A 15014-nucleotide genomic window follows, 5' to 3' on the forward strand; every position below is an offset into this window, starting at 1 on the left:
AGAAAAATTGAAGTGTGCAATGAAACTTGCTCACCGATAATTTGAGGATTTTGTCAAACATGACATCTGGGGGAACATGGAAGTCGAAGACAAAATACTGGAAAGAGAAAAAGAAGTTACCAGATTGTCGGAGTCAAAAGGGAGCCAGAAAGATTTGCGAGGTCAGTCATGGTCCAAGGTCAGGATTCCAGGAGTTCTAATGCCAGGTGTTGGCCAGGTCAGCATGAAGTGAACTTGTTGCGTCCACACCCAGCCCTCTTTCCCCAGAGGCTTTCATGCAACACCCTGGGAACATGCTGGCTGCGTCTCTGGCTTGGTCCTGCAACTACTCAATCACTCTCCACCTGTAGTTGCTGATGTGCAGCCAAACACACACTGCGTCTTCGAGCTTGCAGGTCCACTCTTAGCCACTTCCTCCATGCTTCCAGGAGTGCCGGGGATCTAAGGGAACGGGGGCTCTGAGGCTGATCCACTGCCCTGAGGTCAGGGGGTACCTCTGAGCCAACTGGCTGCGGTGTGTCTGGGAGTGCCTGCATTTGGTCTCCCGGCTGGACGTCTGGAGTTGGCTGTGGCCTGCTTTCACAGGCCTCCTCCTCCAAGTCCTTGCTGGCACTAAGCCCATGGTGGGCCATGTCACTCTACCTAAAAAACTGCCCCCCCCCCCAAGCCCTGCAAAGATTCTCCTAGGGTAAAATAGACCTGAAAAAGCCGGGGGAAATCTTGGAAAATTGGCTTTTTTTGGATTTGCCTTTTTTGCTCCATTGAAACAGCGTCTCTTTTTTTCAGTTTGGCATATCCAAATGCACACCCCTATTTAGCAGCACCTTGCTGAGGTCGCATGTAGGCCCATGAGGGAGCTGATAGGCCAATAACCATCCAGAGCGGACTCACCTCATTGTAGTAGGGGCAGTTGGTTGATTCCTTCATGGATGTGTATTTCTTTTCCTCCCCCACCTCCACACATACCACGGGGTCCATGTTGAGTCCCACCAGCTGCCGCGCCTCAATTATTGTGATGCTGACCTAAGGAGGGGAGGAAAGTTAGCATGCACACGCCATCACTTATGGTCTTCAGTGCTGCAGTTCTTCCTGCGTCCCCTCTCCTTGCTCCTTTCCAAAAGAGTGATGACTGCTAGAAGCAGAATGGGAATAGAGGAGGAGTGGATTTCCCCAGTTCCATTCCTTCATTGTTCTGGAATTTCACTTTGCATGAAGTTTCGCCTTTCTGTAATTCTGTTTTAACTAGAGGGATGTCTAAAATGAACTCTGAAATTGGACCAAACATAATATACTTCCGTTTTCAGTTTACCCACTCTACACATGCCCACCGCATGCCAAGCAGATGCTCTGCCACTGAGCCACAGCCCCTCCCTGTTGATTCTTCTTCTTTTCATCTAACAAGAGCTGTGTCTTATTTCATTGGACTGGCATGGTTACTGGAATGATGAAAGACTGCAAAAATGCAGACCTATGAATAATATGTTTCAGTCTTTACATAGTTTATAGCATACCATGCCCTCACCTGGATGGCCCAGGCAGCTAGTCCAATCTCAGTTGATCCTGGAAGCTAAGTAAGGTCTGTACTTGGATGGGGGACTGCCAAGGAAACTCTAGGTTGCTATGCAGAGGCAGGCAATGGCAAGCCACCTTTGTTTGTCTCTTGCCTTAAAACCTTACAGTGTCGCCATATGTCAGCTGCAACTTGATTCCATCACCAACAGCATACCTTGGTCAATTGGCTGTTCACATTGTCTTTTAATTCTGTACTAAAGCACTGTTTATTGGATGTCTTATACTGATGAATAGATTGCTTTTATTTTGGAACCTGCCTTGAGCCTTACTAAAGGAAATAAATAAATGAATCGTTTTTTTGGGTAGATCCTGGGCAATATGCCCTCCACTGGACCAATTCCAATAAGTGAACACATGAAGCTACCATGTATTGAGTTAGACCATTGGTTTATCGAGGTTACCTTGTCTACTCTGACAAGCAGGAGCACTGTTAGATCTCAGGTAAAAGTCTTTTGTGTCACCTGCTGCATAATCCTTTTATAACTGGATATGCAGGTGATTGAACCTGGGACCTTCTGCATGCAAAGTGGATGTTCTGCCATTGAGCCACAGCCCCTCCCAGGGGGCTCCTCAGCCTCTTTTCTCCCTTCATTTAGACAAAGGTAGGCAGATTGCTAAAGAGGCTGGTTGCTACTGGCTTGGCACACAGACGGTTGCAAAGCTCCATGAATAGGACAGGCCCAGATGAACTGAATCCTGCCAATAATATCCAGAGAAATAGAGTAAGCGATGGTAGATGCAGCTGTGCTGCACTAGTTCAGCAGTGCCCCCTCCAGGGGCACTCTAGCCTTTGCAAATGCTAACCCCTGAGCCTGTGATTTGCCCTATAGACACGGATTCACTCTGAAGACATCATTTGAGTGGTGTGAAATCCAGCCATGGAAAAGTAGTAACCGTGCCAGTCCAGTGAAATAAGACACAGGTCTTGTTAGATGAGAAGAAGAAGAATCAACAGGAAGGCATTAGAGAATGGGAAAAGGAGATTCAGTGGGGAGGTGGAGAGCCACTTGGGACTATGGGCTGACTTAAGAACCCCAAGGGAGGGATTACGATGAGGCTGGTCGTGTGTGGAAATGGGTCCAGGGCTGGTTCCTAGGCATGGTGGGTCAGCAGAAGTAAAGACCAGGAGTTAGACCAGTTGAAAAACGGGAGGAGGGTAGCAGGCAGGTTCACACTTTGTCCCTTGGGCCATCTCATATCCAGACTGAAAAGGGAAAGTGCCTCGCTCAAATAGCTTAGAAAGTAATAATGGAAGCATTTTACCTGGTAATCCATGGGTCTCCCAGCACTGGGCTCCATTTTAATATCTGGCTTCGATCTTGAAAAGTTAAAAATAAGAATGGTGATAACAGCAAGCACTGATACAATATTCTTGAGTGTTCAGTGCTATTCACATTGGCTTGTTTCAGACATAGCACAAAGGTATGGTTTATATTAACTATGTTTCGTTTGTGAAACCAGAATCCACGTCACAAGACAGCCACTCAAAACCTGGTTTACTTTGACAAAAACTAGATGGATTTATTTATCTCTGTTACCTGGGAGACCATTGCCAGAGAAGCGGTCAGGATTAAATCAGGATGTCTGCATTCGTCATCATGAAAACCTTAGCTAAGACCAACTGTGATTGACAAGCAATATCAGATCCTGGTCTGATGGACTCTCATCAGCCATTGTTAGTGAGAGTATTGTGATTGTCTGAATACAGACAACTAACCATAGTTTAATTAAAGTAGGGTTTCCAATGATGCCTGGACCAAACCATTTTCTCATTTGTGTGGGTTGGACCGTGCTAGTTTTCTCACTCAAGCTCACCCAATTCTGTTCCTTATTACAGCCTCTCTCCCACATGGCTTTTGTCCACACATGTCCCATGATCTCCAGCATAGCTCCTTTGGTAGTCAAAGGGACTCCCAAATCCCTTTTTCACCAGTGGGAAAAGCTGGTTGGATCCAACCCTCTGCCTCCATTGTTCCCTTTAAGGTGCTGAGAGGTATTCTAAAGGCTAACCTTCAACTTTAGAATTCCCTTCCCTTGGAGACTCATCAAAATGGGAGCCTGGCTATCTTCTATATAAGACTTTTTTCTTCCCCAAGAGGCTTATGGTAACCAGAAATGGGAGGAAAAAGTGATTCAAAGCATTTTTGATGCTTTATGTTTAGCATACTGTTAATTGTGCTAATACTTTTGGATGGCGTGAGCTATAAACCATTTCAATAAAATAATATTGGAAGTGAGGCTGAGAATTTTGTTTTGAAATTTGACACTTGGAATCCAACCCAGGTGCGATGTCACTTCTTGTTTTGCAACCCTCCGCTCATGGACTCCTTTATGGGTATGACATCATTTCCTGTCTGGTACCTCTCTTACCTCTTATTAGAGACATTGGTGGTAACGGCTGTGACTGATGCCAAGGAAATTGTGTCTGGATCCAACCCGCCTCCAAGCCGCATTGCTTTCCGATCCAGGTCTTCAGCTTCCAGAACGGCTGGCTCATCTGCCAGGGACACAAACTCACAGTTTAAGGCTTCATCTGAATAATGTTAGTCTACAGACTCAACTCTGCAAAGATCTCTCAGCTGTCTGTTGGCACAAAGGCAGATTATAGGTGGAAGGGCAGATGTACCTTGCTTCCTGTGGTCATCCTTTGCAGCACGCACCTTGCCAAGCTTCATGGCTGAAAAGACTCCTTTCCCAGCTCTGTAAGAACAGCATTATTACTATTGTTGTTGTTGTTATTTATGCTAGAACCTTAGAGTTGAGAGACGTTTTATGGATCATCTAGTCCAGCTCCCTGCTCAGTGTAGGAAATCCAAAGGTGGAGCATCCATGACAAATGGCCACTCTTTCCTTTACCTCCCCCTCCCCAAATAATTGATGCCAATTGATGAATTGCTCTCATTGTTAGGCAGTTTCTCCTAATGAAATCTACCCTCCTATATGCCCATTATGCCTGTTAGGTCTGGTGTTGCCCTCTAATGTCACTAGGGTTGCCAGCCTCCAGGTACTAGCTGGAAATCTCCAGCTATTACAACTGATCTCCAGCTGACAGAAATCAGTTTCCCTGGAGAAAATGGCCATTTTGGCAATTGGACTCTATGGTATTGAAATCCCTCCCCTCCCCAAACTATGCCTTCCTCAGGCTCCACCCCAAAAATCTACAGGTATTTCCCAATCCGGAGCTGGCAACCACATGGCTAATGATGTTGTGTGTGTCCCCCTCCCCACTGCCCACCTCCTCTTCTTTTTATTGTACCATCTACTTACAAGCTAATTTACAATATAAGCAAAATGACGGGAACTTAGAACATAAAGCTTAACAGTAAGGAAAGCCTAATAAAGGGAACAGAGAAATAAGGGTAGAGCAGGATAAAAAGCTGATTCATGGTTTTGTAACATTGCGGTTTGACCACTGTAACATGCTCTGTGTGGGGCTGCCCTTGAGGATGATCACAAAGGTTGCACAAAAAGAGGCTGTGCATTTCCTTACAAACACCAAGAAATGTGAATATATCCAGCCTACATTGTAATCACAGCACTGGCTGCCAGTGTGTTCCTGGACCCAACTGCAAGTGCTGGTTCTGACCTTTGAAGCTCTTCATGGGCTCTATGGGACCCCCATATCATCTCTCCTGATATTGAGTTACCACACCAGCTGCATTCTTCTAACCAGGCTCTGCATAATATTCCAACAGTACAATCAAAATCTTGACAGTAATTTCCCCATCTTCTCCCTGGACTGCAAGGCACATTTTAAAAATGTATTTATTGCATTCACGTTTCACCTGTCATGGAATTCTGTTTGGTATACGTAGGTGTCTCCCATCCAGGCACTGGTCAGGCCCAAACTTGCTTAGCATCAACAAGATTACCTGCATTACAAGCCCTCCAAGCATACCCTGGGACCATCCATCAGGCTTTTACAGTGGCAAGTTGGATACTAGATTCAATGGGCAATGCAATGCTATCATTTTAGCTCTGGTTTCATTCATTGTTCTATGGGTGTATGTGTCCCCACCACCACCACTTTAATTGCCTAGCATTTCTGTTTTCCTTTTTGCAAGCTGCGGGAAAATGTTGAGTGGCACAAAATCAAATAAATAAATGTCCCCAGCTTTTGCTACTATTAGAGGCAATGATTGGGGAAGTCAAATAAGGCAGAAGAGAATGTGTGTGTGTGGGTGTGTGTGTGTTTTAGGTAACTTTGGCTATCACTCCCTTCTGCCCACTGACACAGCAAGATGTTGAATGGATGTTCTTACAGAATCCATGGAAACTGCCCTGTTTGGTTCTTCATATTCCTACTGAAATTTCTCTTGGATTCACTCCAGTAGTAACTTACCTCACAAACCTGTAAAGGCCACCCCTGCCCCAGAGTTTCAAATATGACATCTGTCACTCTCGTCTCTACTGCTCTCACCATCGCTCTCCCTTCCCTTTGGAAATTGCCTTCTTCCTTCCCCCCCCCCCCACAATCCTGTTGGAAAACAGATCATGATGGGCAGCCATGCTAGTCTGTTTGTAGCAGTAGAAAAGAGCAAAAGTCCAGTAGCACCTTCAAGACTAACAAAATTTCTGGCTGGGTATGAGCTTTCATGAGTCACAGCTCAATTTTTCAGACACTTGATGTCTAAAGAATTGAGCTATGACTCATGAAAGCTCACACCCTTCCAGATATTTTGTTAGTCTTTAAGGTGCTACTGGACTCTTGCTCTTTTCTACCATCGGAAAATAATCTACTCCAGGGAAGGTCCCCATTATGGTTGTGATGTTCACTAACCTTCCCTCTTTCCCACATGGAACAGTTCTCTGGCAGGAATGGAAAAGAAGACATCTGCAATAACTTCCTAATTTGTTGACATTATATATATTTAAGTCACAAATTCATCAAAATGCCCATTCCAGTAAAAATCCAAAAAGGGCATAGCATGAGAAAAGGGAGCCAGCTGTGTATTTGGAGAGTGGTAACTTCCAGAAAGCAGACATGTGCAATTATCTTAGAGAATTCACTGCCACAAGAGATGATGATTGTGGCTATTAGCCATAAGGGTTAAGCAGAACCTTCATATTTGGAGGTAGTATATCTTCGAATACAAGTTGCTAGAAAGCAAACAAAAAGGAATACTTTGGACACCAGCCCTGTTCGTAAGCTTTCTGGGCCATCTGATTAACTGTTGTGAGAAATGGGATGCCAAACTAGACAGATTCTCTTATGGATATTGAAAGATGCATGTTATAAATTATTGTTTGTATAGTGGGTGCACATGGCATCTTACAGAAGAGCACAAGCAAAAAGAAGTCAGCGGTCTGCCCCAAAGAATTTATAATCTACATTCTGACATTGAAGAGGTCAGGGAGGCAAGAGGAGGAGAAAGAGGCAGACAGGGTAAGCAAGGATGAGTGAAGAAATGCATTTGCTTGTACTAAGCTTTGTATGGGTGTGAGACAATTGTTAGAGTGCCAGGCTAGAAGTGGGAGAACTGGGATCAGCCCCCCACCCCGCCAAGAAGTTTAACTTTAGGCCAATACCACTTTCTCAGCCCAATCTACCCCGCAGGGTTGTTGTGAGGTTTAAACACAGGAAGCTGTCTCATTCGGGCTCAACTGCCTCCTTCCATGTTCCTAGTCCAGAAAGTGGCAATCTATCAGCCTCCTCCATTTTGCCTTTGTACAACTTGGCCTAAAAAGCCCATCCCTACACATCTGGCTGATTCACACATTTTGAAGTCCATGTTGGGGACACACGGCTACCCACAAGGAATTTGGAGCAGATGAGTGCCTGGGGCTCTATGCCGGGAACTGAATTCACAGGCACACAGCGGGGCCTGAAGTGAATCAGGACTGCGACTGGGTTGCCAGCAGGCTTGGAGAAAAATGCCCTGTCCCTGGAATAGAAGAGCAATGAAGTGGGCTGCTGCAGCTTTTCATGGGATGGAGGTAAATAACATCATCTGGTAATAAGAACCCATTAAGCTTTTATTAAAGGGACAGAGCATTTTTTTTCCATGCAGGCATTTGGCAACCCTACTTGCACGATGGGCCAAGTGGCTTCAGCCCCCACCCCCAGCCATTTCCCCTGGCTTGAAGTGGCAGGGGGATGCTGCTGCTATATGCCCCATAGGGGAAACTTGTTTGTAGCCATCAGTACATGTAAATTTCCCCCACAGGCAAATAGTGGCTTCCCAGGGGATGGAGTTGCCAGCTCCAGGTTGGGAAATACCTGGAGATTTTGGGGGTGGAGTCTGAGGAGGGTGGGGTTTGGAGAGGGAAGGAACTTCAATGCCATAGAGTCCAATTGCCAAAGCGGCCATTTTCTCCAGTGGAACTGATCTCTGTTGCCTGGAGATCAGTTGCAATAGCGGGAGCTACCACCTGGAGTTTGGCAACCCTACCAGGGGAACAACCCACAATAGTCGTTCAGGGACAGGTTTCCAGGCACAGAGCAAAGCAGAAGTGATTCTGTATAATGTTAGCAGATACAGATTCAACAATTCAGCAGCCTAAATACTGCAGTTTTTCCTTGTATGGTTCTGGTTTCTTTTCAATATGAATGAACCCTTTGAAACATGAGAGCTGCTTGTAGGCACCATATTAACACATAATGAAACACTGCATGCATGAATGAATGATTTACATCTCCTTTAATCTGAGAACAAGGAATGAGACAGACCTCTGCCTTCAAAGGAAAGGGAGTGGGTAAGGCAGCTGCATGAATTTAGCCCAGAACAGGTTTGCAGGGGAAGGCATCGGGTTGCCAGTCCCTCTTCGCCACTGACAGGAGATTTTTGGGGTTAGGCCTGAGGAGGGTGGGGTTGGGGAGGGACTTCAATGCCATAGAGTCCAATTGCCAAAGTGGTCATTTTCTCCAGGTGAACTGATTGGCTGGAGATCAGTTGTAATAGCAGGAGATCCCCAGCTAGTACCTGGAGGTTAAAAACCTTAGGAAGGGGCAAGAAATAGGCTTGCCACTGGCCTGGAGAAAAATGCCCTGACTCCTTAACAGAGGCTTAATGGGATGTTATTTACCCAGTGATCATCCCCATGCCATGAAAATCTTCACCTCAACATTTCATAGAACCGTAGAGTGGGAAGGGGCCATACAGGCCATCAAGTCCAACCCCCTGCTCAATGCAGGATCAGCCTAAAGCATCCCTGACAAGTGTTTGTCCAGCCACTGCTTGAAGACTGCCAGTGAGGGGGAACTCCTTACCTCCCTGGGCAGATGATTCCACTGCTGAACTAGTCTTACTGTAAAAAAAAATTCCCCTAATATCTAGCAGGTACCTTCCACCTGTAATTTAAACCCATTGTATCAAGTCCCATCCTCTGCTGCCAACAGGAACAGCTTCCTGCCCTCCTCTAAGTGACAGCCCTTCAAATACTTAAAGAGACCACATAACATTAAAGGGATGGGACATTTCTCTCCAGGTCAATAGCCTGAGTGGACAATACTGACCTTGATGGACCAATGGTCTGAGGCAGCTTCATGTGTTCTATGGGCAGCTGCCATCTCCCAATATGTGGCCAAGAGCAAGAGTAGAGTACAACAGGGATGACTGATATAGGCACCTTCCCTGAGCACAACTTGTCCAAAGATACAAATCATGGATGAGAAGGTTATGTGTTTAAATAAAAGTCATGCAAAATAACATTAAAATACTTGATTATTTTGAGGGGGATATAGAATAACCAAGAATATTTTCAAGATGATAGACAAAAAGCCAAATAACTGCTTTCTCTGAGGCTTAGCAAGGGCAGCAGATCTTGGTGCCCTTGTGCACTCAGCCTAACACAGTAAAGCATACTCAACCCCTGAATGCTACTGGGAGCAGGAGGGGGGGAGATGAGAAGAAAATCAGAATCATGTAACTGGCTAACTGCTACTGATCTGACAAGGACAGCCATGGCAGGCAATTTGCACAGCAGCTTCTGATCAGGAGCAATCTATCTGAACAGCAAGAACAGGGAACCTTATTAATCCTTCCAGGTCCAACACCACTCTTAATTCACCTCAGTTTTCAGCAATGACTTCCACTAGGCCTCCTTTTTAAATTTCTTTAACCTATTTCATACATGTAAAATCTCCCAGATCATCTGTTTGAATCTGTAGCATGGGTTCGCAGAAAAGGGGGCGAAATTATGGTTGTTGTGTTGTTACTGTTGTTGTTATTACTATGTGTTATTTATGGGGTACCATCAATGTGTGTGACACTTTCCAGATTAACAAGCAAGAAGAGAGTTCCTTGTCCCAAGGAGCATACATTGAAACACTTCAAAATCTTGTCGAAGGCTTTCACGGTCAGAGTTCATTGGTTCTTGTAGGTTATCCGGGCCGTGTGACCATGGTCTTGGTATTTTCTTTCCTGACGTTTCGCCAGCAGCTGTGGCAGGCATCTTCAGAGGAGTAACACTGAAGGACAGTGTCTGCATGCAACCAATCTGTTTGGTTGGTTGCATGCAGGATAGTATCACTTTTGAAGCGTGCTTTGCTTTTTACAATAAGGAGAGGAAAGATATGTAAAAATATATCCTATATCAAGAATCCTTTATATCCCAGTATCTAATAAATGGCTGGCAATCCACCATTACCCCAAATCTGCCCCCCACCTTGATACAAACTGAAGTGATTGTTATTGCTATCATACAGGGGAAGAGGCCTGCAAATATTTGGTAATATGCTTTTTTTCTGCCCATTTCCTACCCACATTCTCATGCTCACTCGCTCCCTTTTGCACTAAATGCACACAGCACACGAATCACACCACTATTTAGTTGAGTGTTATGACTGCTGCCGCCTCCTTTCTGTGCTTCCTAATAAATGCTCCATCTGTCCGTAGGGCTTGAGTGTTGACAGTCGTTTCTGTTAAACAATTCGGAGCAGTTGGAATGTTCCTAAACATCCCATAACAACAACTGAACCAATGGCGAGGAAGGGCGTGCTTCTATCAAATGAGCCTATAGCTTCCAAATGCTGTAGCCTGCCTTTACCTGCTTTGTTTTTCTTTTACCATCGTTTCATTCTGGTGTCCTCCCCCACCCTCTTTTAGAAGAAGAAGAAGAGTTGGTTTTTATATGCCAACTTAAGGAAGACTCAAACCGGCTCACAATCACCTTCCCTTTCCCTCCCCACAGCAGACACCTTGTGAGGTAGGTGGAGCTGAGAGAGTTCAGAGAGACCTGTGACTAGCCCAAGGTCACCCAGCTGGCTTTGTGTGTAGGAGTGGGGAAACCAACCCGATTCACCAGATTAGAGTCCACCCCTCTTAACCACCTTTCTTAACCACTACACCACACTGGCAGTTTCTGAGGAAATGTTGTAAGACCTGTATTTTTTTCTGCCTGTGTATGCATTTCAGGCTTTAATTTGATGCCTCATTCATTCCATGGATGTGATTACCCTTTTGCATACATGGAGACTGTTATAGGGGACACTTTCGTACAAGCCAACCAGAGCACCACCTTGTGCATTCAAGAAGTGTTACAATTCCACAGGTGGACTATATCACACGATCTTATGAATGTCTGTCTCTCCACATGAACCCTCAAGCCCTATGGAGATACCTCCTCCAAGACAACATCCTTGGTTGTTCCATGGCATAATAGAGATGCTAATTTGGCATAGCCTTGACCGGGATGGCCAGGGCTAACACAATCTCATAGATCTCAGAAACCAAGCAGCCCTGGTTAGTACTTGGGTGGGAGACCACCAAGCAAGTCCAGGGTTGCTATGCAGAAGCAGGTAATGGCAAACCACCTCTGAATGTCTCTTGCCTGGAAAACCCTATGAGGCACCATAAATCAGCTGCAACTTGACACCATCTTCCACCAATTTGGCATATTTAGCTACCTAATTGAGCCTCTTAGTAATGCAAAACTGGAAGCCCCACCTCCAATGCCTGCCCTTGACCCAATTATGCTTTGGCACCTGGCATTTACCTATGCCCCCCACCCCAAACTGCACACACATTCCAGAAATCAATAGGACTCAGCTCATCACCTACCTGTCCCAAATCAGGCAAACTTTTTATGCTCGTCTTGAAGCTACCATCCCAGCAGAGGAGAGGGGGCTTGGGCAAGCAGGACCCCTCGCTCTGGGGGTTCTTTTGGGAGGGAGAGAGGGAACTGGGATCCGTCGGTCACTCCCACCCCGTTCCTTGCTGCTTGCGACATTAATCCAAGGCTCCATGGCCCCCCATTTTCTGCTACTGCTAAAATACCGCTACCGAGGGAAACGGAATGGCGCAGATGGGAAGCTGGCAGCGGCAGCAGAGAACTGACACCGTCCCCTTCGTGAATATTGGATGAGAACATCTGAGAACAGCTAAGGATGCTCAGGACGACAACCACTGCAGGTGCTACCGGTGATGCGCCTGCCCCTGAACACCCTGAATTGGGCCCCTACAAAGAATGTCAGTGATTTGGGAACTCGGCTGAGAATCTGCCAGCTTGCAGGTCTCTGGGATCCATTCCATCCTTTCCGGTTGCCCCTGCACTGGCATTTGAAAACATGCAGTCAGGGTGACTTGCTTAGCAGGGTGGAAAGAGAGCCACAGGGTTGTTGGATGCCTCGCCCGCTTGCATTCCAGATGGACTCGGAGGCATGGATCTGATTACGGGCTGCCTCTGAATTATTCAGAGCTTAATCCGCCTTTATAATAACTAGAAATGCATTTTGAGGAGGGATTCTTTTTTAAAAGAAACATATGGAAAAGACAATATCAAACACGATCACGAAAACAACAGAAAAGAGCAAGAGTCCAGTAGCACCATAAAGACTAACCATATTTCTGGCAGGGTCTGAGCTTTCAGGGTATGAGATTGACTCAATAAAGGAAGCCACAGCCTTCAATTTGCAAGATCTGAGCAAAGCTGTCAAAGATAGGACATTTTGGAGGACTTTCATTCATAGGGTCACCATGAGTCGAAAGCAACTTGACAGTACTTAACACACACACACACACACATGAGCTTTCATGAGTAACAGCTCACTTCTTCTGATACTTCAGTAGGGTTGCCAGGCCCTGCTTTGCCACCAGTGGGAGGTTTTGGGGGTGGAGCCTAAGGAGGGTGGGGTATGGGAATGGGAGGGACTTCAGTGCCATAGAATCCAATTGCCAAACCGGCCATTTTCTCCAGGTGAACTGATTTCTATTGGCTGGGGATCAGTTGTAAAATAGCAGAAGATCTCCAGCTAGTATCTGCCAAAAATTTGGTTAGTTTTTAAGGTGCTACTGGACTCTTGCTCTTTTCTACTGCTACAGACAGACTAACGCAGCTACCCATCATGCTCTATCTCCATGAAAACAATGATGGAGGCGGGGGACGGCAGTGCATATGTGAGACTTGGTTGAAAGCAACAGAAGAGTTTTGTGGCCCAAACAGACTTGTAGAATAAGCTTTGGTGGACGACAGGCTGCTTCCTCACAGGTATGGACTGGGTTCTTCCAGCCAACAAATGTCTTTGCTTTAAAAACTATATCCCATGCAATCTCAGAGGAAAACCCACTTTGCACAGCCAGTTTACCAATAAGCTTAAAAACATAATCCAACCATTTTAAACAACAAAGGTCAGCTGCCAAGTGAGCAAATTATAATTTCAAATCATCAGCACAAAGCCACAAATGAATTTCCATCTCAGACAGAACAGCCTCCCAGGCCTGCTGGACTGCTTCTGAAAGGCCATTCCGCAAAGTGGGAGCAGCCACTGCAAATGCCCTTGCGTATGTGGGAGCCGAATGGGCCACCCACAGCAAAGGTGCTGCAAAGAGAAGGGGCAGCTGGCATTAGGGTTGCCAACCTCCAGGTACTAGCTAGAGATCTCCTGCTATTACAACTGATCTCCAGCTGATAGAGATCAGTTCCCCTGGAGAAAATGACCGCTTTGGCAATTGGACTCTATGGCATTGAAGTCCCTCTCCTCCCCAAACTCCGCCCTCCTCAGCCTCCGCCCCCAAACCCTCTCACCAGTGGCAAAGAGGGACCTGGCAACCCTAGCTGGCATAGGAAGAGGCTGTCCCAGGCCACTGGCCTTAAGGGGAGCACTGCCATCTTCAACGGAACACAGGTCTCAGCCACAGGACATCTGTTTGGTCTTCAAGATGTCACAAGCTCCCTTTTTCTTGTTGGGCTGCTATGGATTAATGCAGCTACCTCCCTGAAACCTGAAGATCCACTAGATTTACATATAACATATCTTAGTTAACACAGATGACTACAAATGGCTACCGAGAGTAGTACTTTGCAAGCATGCATACTTCCATGGCAGATAGACTTGCTGGCTTTTGAACTAGTCCCTCTAGCTGTCCCTGTTGGCAAGCAATTATCAGGTGATGTTGTTTAACTTCACCAAGTGAAAATCTTCAGCTGCCCATTTCCATTCATTAAACCTCAATTAAAGGGACGGGACTTTTTTTCTCCAGACCAGTTGGCAACTCTAGCTCCCACGGAAAGGGCCGAAGTAATCTCGTTTGAGGAGGAGATACAGCACATATCCAAATGTACTTTCAGAGTAAGCAGAAAATTGGAAGCAGAGTATCTTTGCAATGGAGTAGAAACCCACACCACCAATGTCAGGCCTGTGCCAGCAGCTGCTAGACCAGAATAGGGATGGGTGTGGGCTTGCCAACCTCTGGCTGGGGCCTGGAGTTCCCCCAATATTAGAAGTGATCTCTAGACTACAGAGATTAGTTCCTGTAGAGAAAATGGCTGCTTTGGAGGGTGGACTCTATGGCATTATAGCTCACTGAGGTCTCTCCTAGAACCCTGACCTTCCCAAGGCTCCACCACCAAATCTCCAAACATTTCCCAATGCAAAGAACCATAGATGGGCCACATGGTGGCCAATGACAAGCGCCCTTCTTCCTGCGGCTTACTTCTACCCTATTGTAGGAGGGGCAAGGGCAATGTCATACTGGCCTCTTACGTCAAACGTAGAACCCATCCAAACTAGGACAGTGTTATTGAGAGAAGCAGGGGGAGGCTTTTGGAATGGTCACATTTCTATACAGCCCCATTAATAACAGTACATTATTCTAGAAACCAGAAAGAATCATTACATTCTTTTATAAGTACAAAATTACAAAAAGAAGCAGGGATGAAGGAGGCCCTAGAGCTGAGTAATAAAAAAAAATGCGATGCTGCCTTTAGCGAACCAACTTACAAGAAATCACATTCTTCAAAACCTCAAAGAAGACGGAACATGAAAATGTAAAGGGCTTCTGATATGGCTTTGTTAGTTGCAGATAATTGCTCATTAAGGTATGAAAGCATTTGATTAGACTAGCGTGACAGGATTATTGCCAAAACAACAGCAGGCACTCTCCAAATTACCTTTTCTTGTTTTCCCATTGTATGCTATATTTTTTTTTAAAGTTTAGGTTAAAATTTAAAGATGTTATAGGTAGCTGCTGGCATTTGGAGGGCTACAATGAATGGTTGAGAAC

At 45.7% G+C, this 15014-nt stretch overlaps 1 protein-coding gene across 2 annotated transcripts in view; it reads right to left on the reverse strand.

Annotated features, from left to right (window-relative positions):
* The window catches only part of OTOF (otoferlin), a 181659-nt gene that overhangs the window by 66721 nt on the left and 99924 nt on the right, over nucleotides 1-15014 (reverse strand). For both annotated transcript variants that reach the window (XM_056852335.1, XM_056852336.1), the window contains 5 exons: nucleotides 4199-4272; nucleotides 3943-4069; nucleotides 2836-2890; nucleotides 892-1023; nucleotides 35-97 (listed from right to left, as the gene is read on the reverse strand). In XM_056852335.1, the coding sequence (XP_056708313.1) occupies nucleotides 35-97; nucleotides 892-1023; nucleotides 2836-2890; nucleotides 3943-4069; nucleotides 4199-4272 (451 nt within the window). The remainder of the gene's footprint in view (nucleotides 1-34; nucleotides 98-891; nucleotides 1024-2835; nucleotides 2891-3942; nucleotides 4070-4198; nucleotides 4273-15014) is intronic.

Source organism: Euleptes europaea, chromosome 7 (genome assembly GCF_029931775.1).
Source record: "Euleptes europaea isolate rEulEur1 chromosome 7, rEulEur1.hap1, whole genome shotgun sequence".
NCBI classification, from domain to species: domain Eukaryota; kingdom Metazoa; phylum Chordata; class Lepidosauria; order Squamata; family Sphaerodactylidae; genus Euleptes; species Euleptes europaea.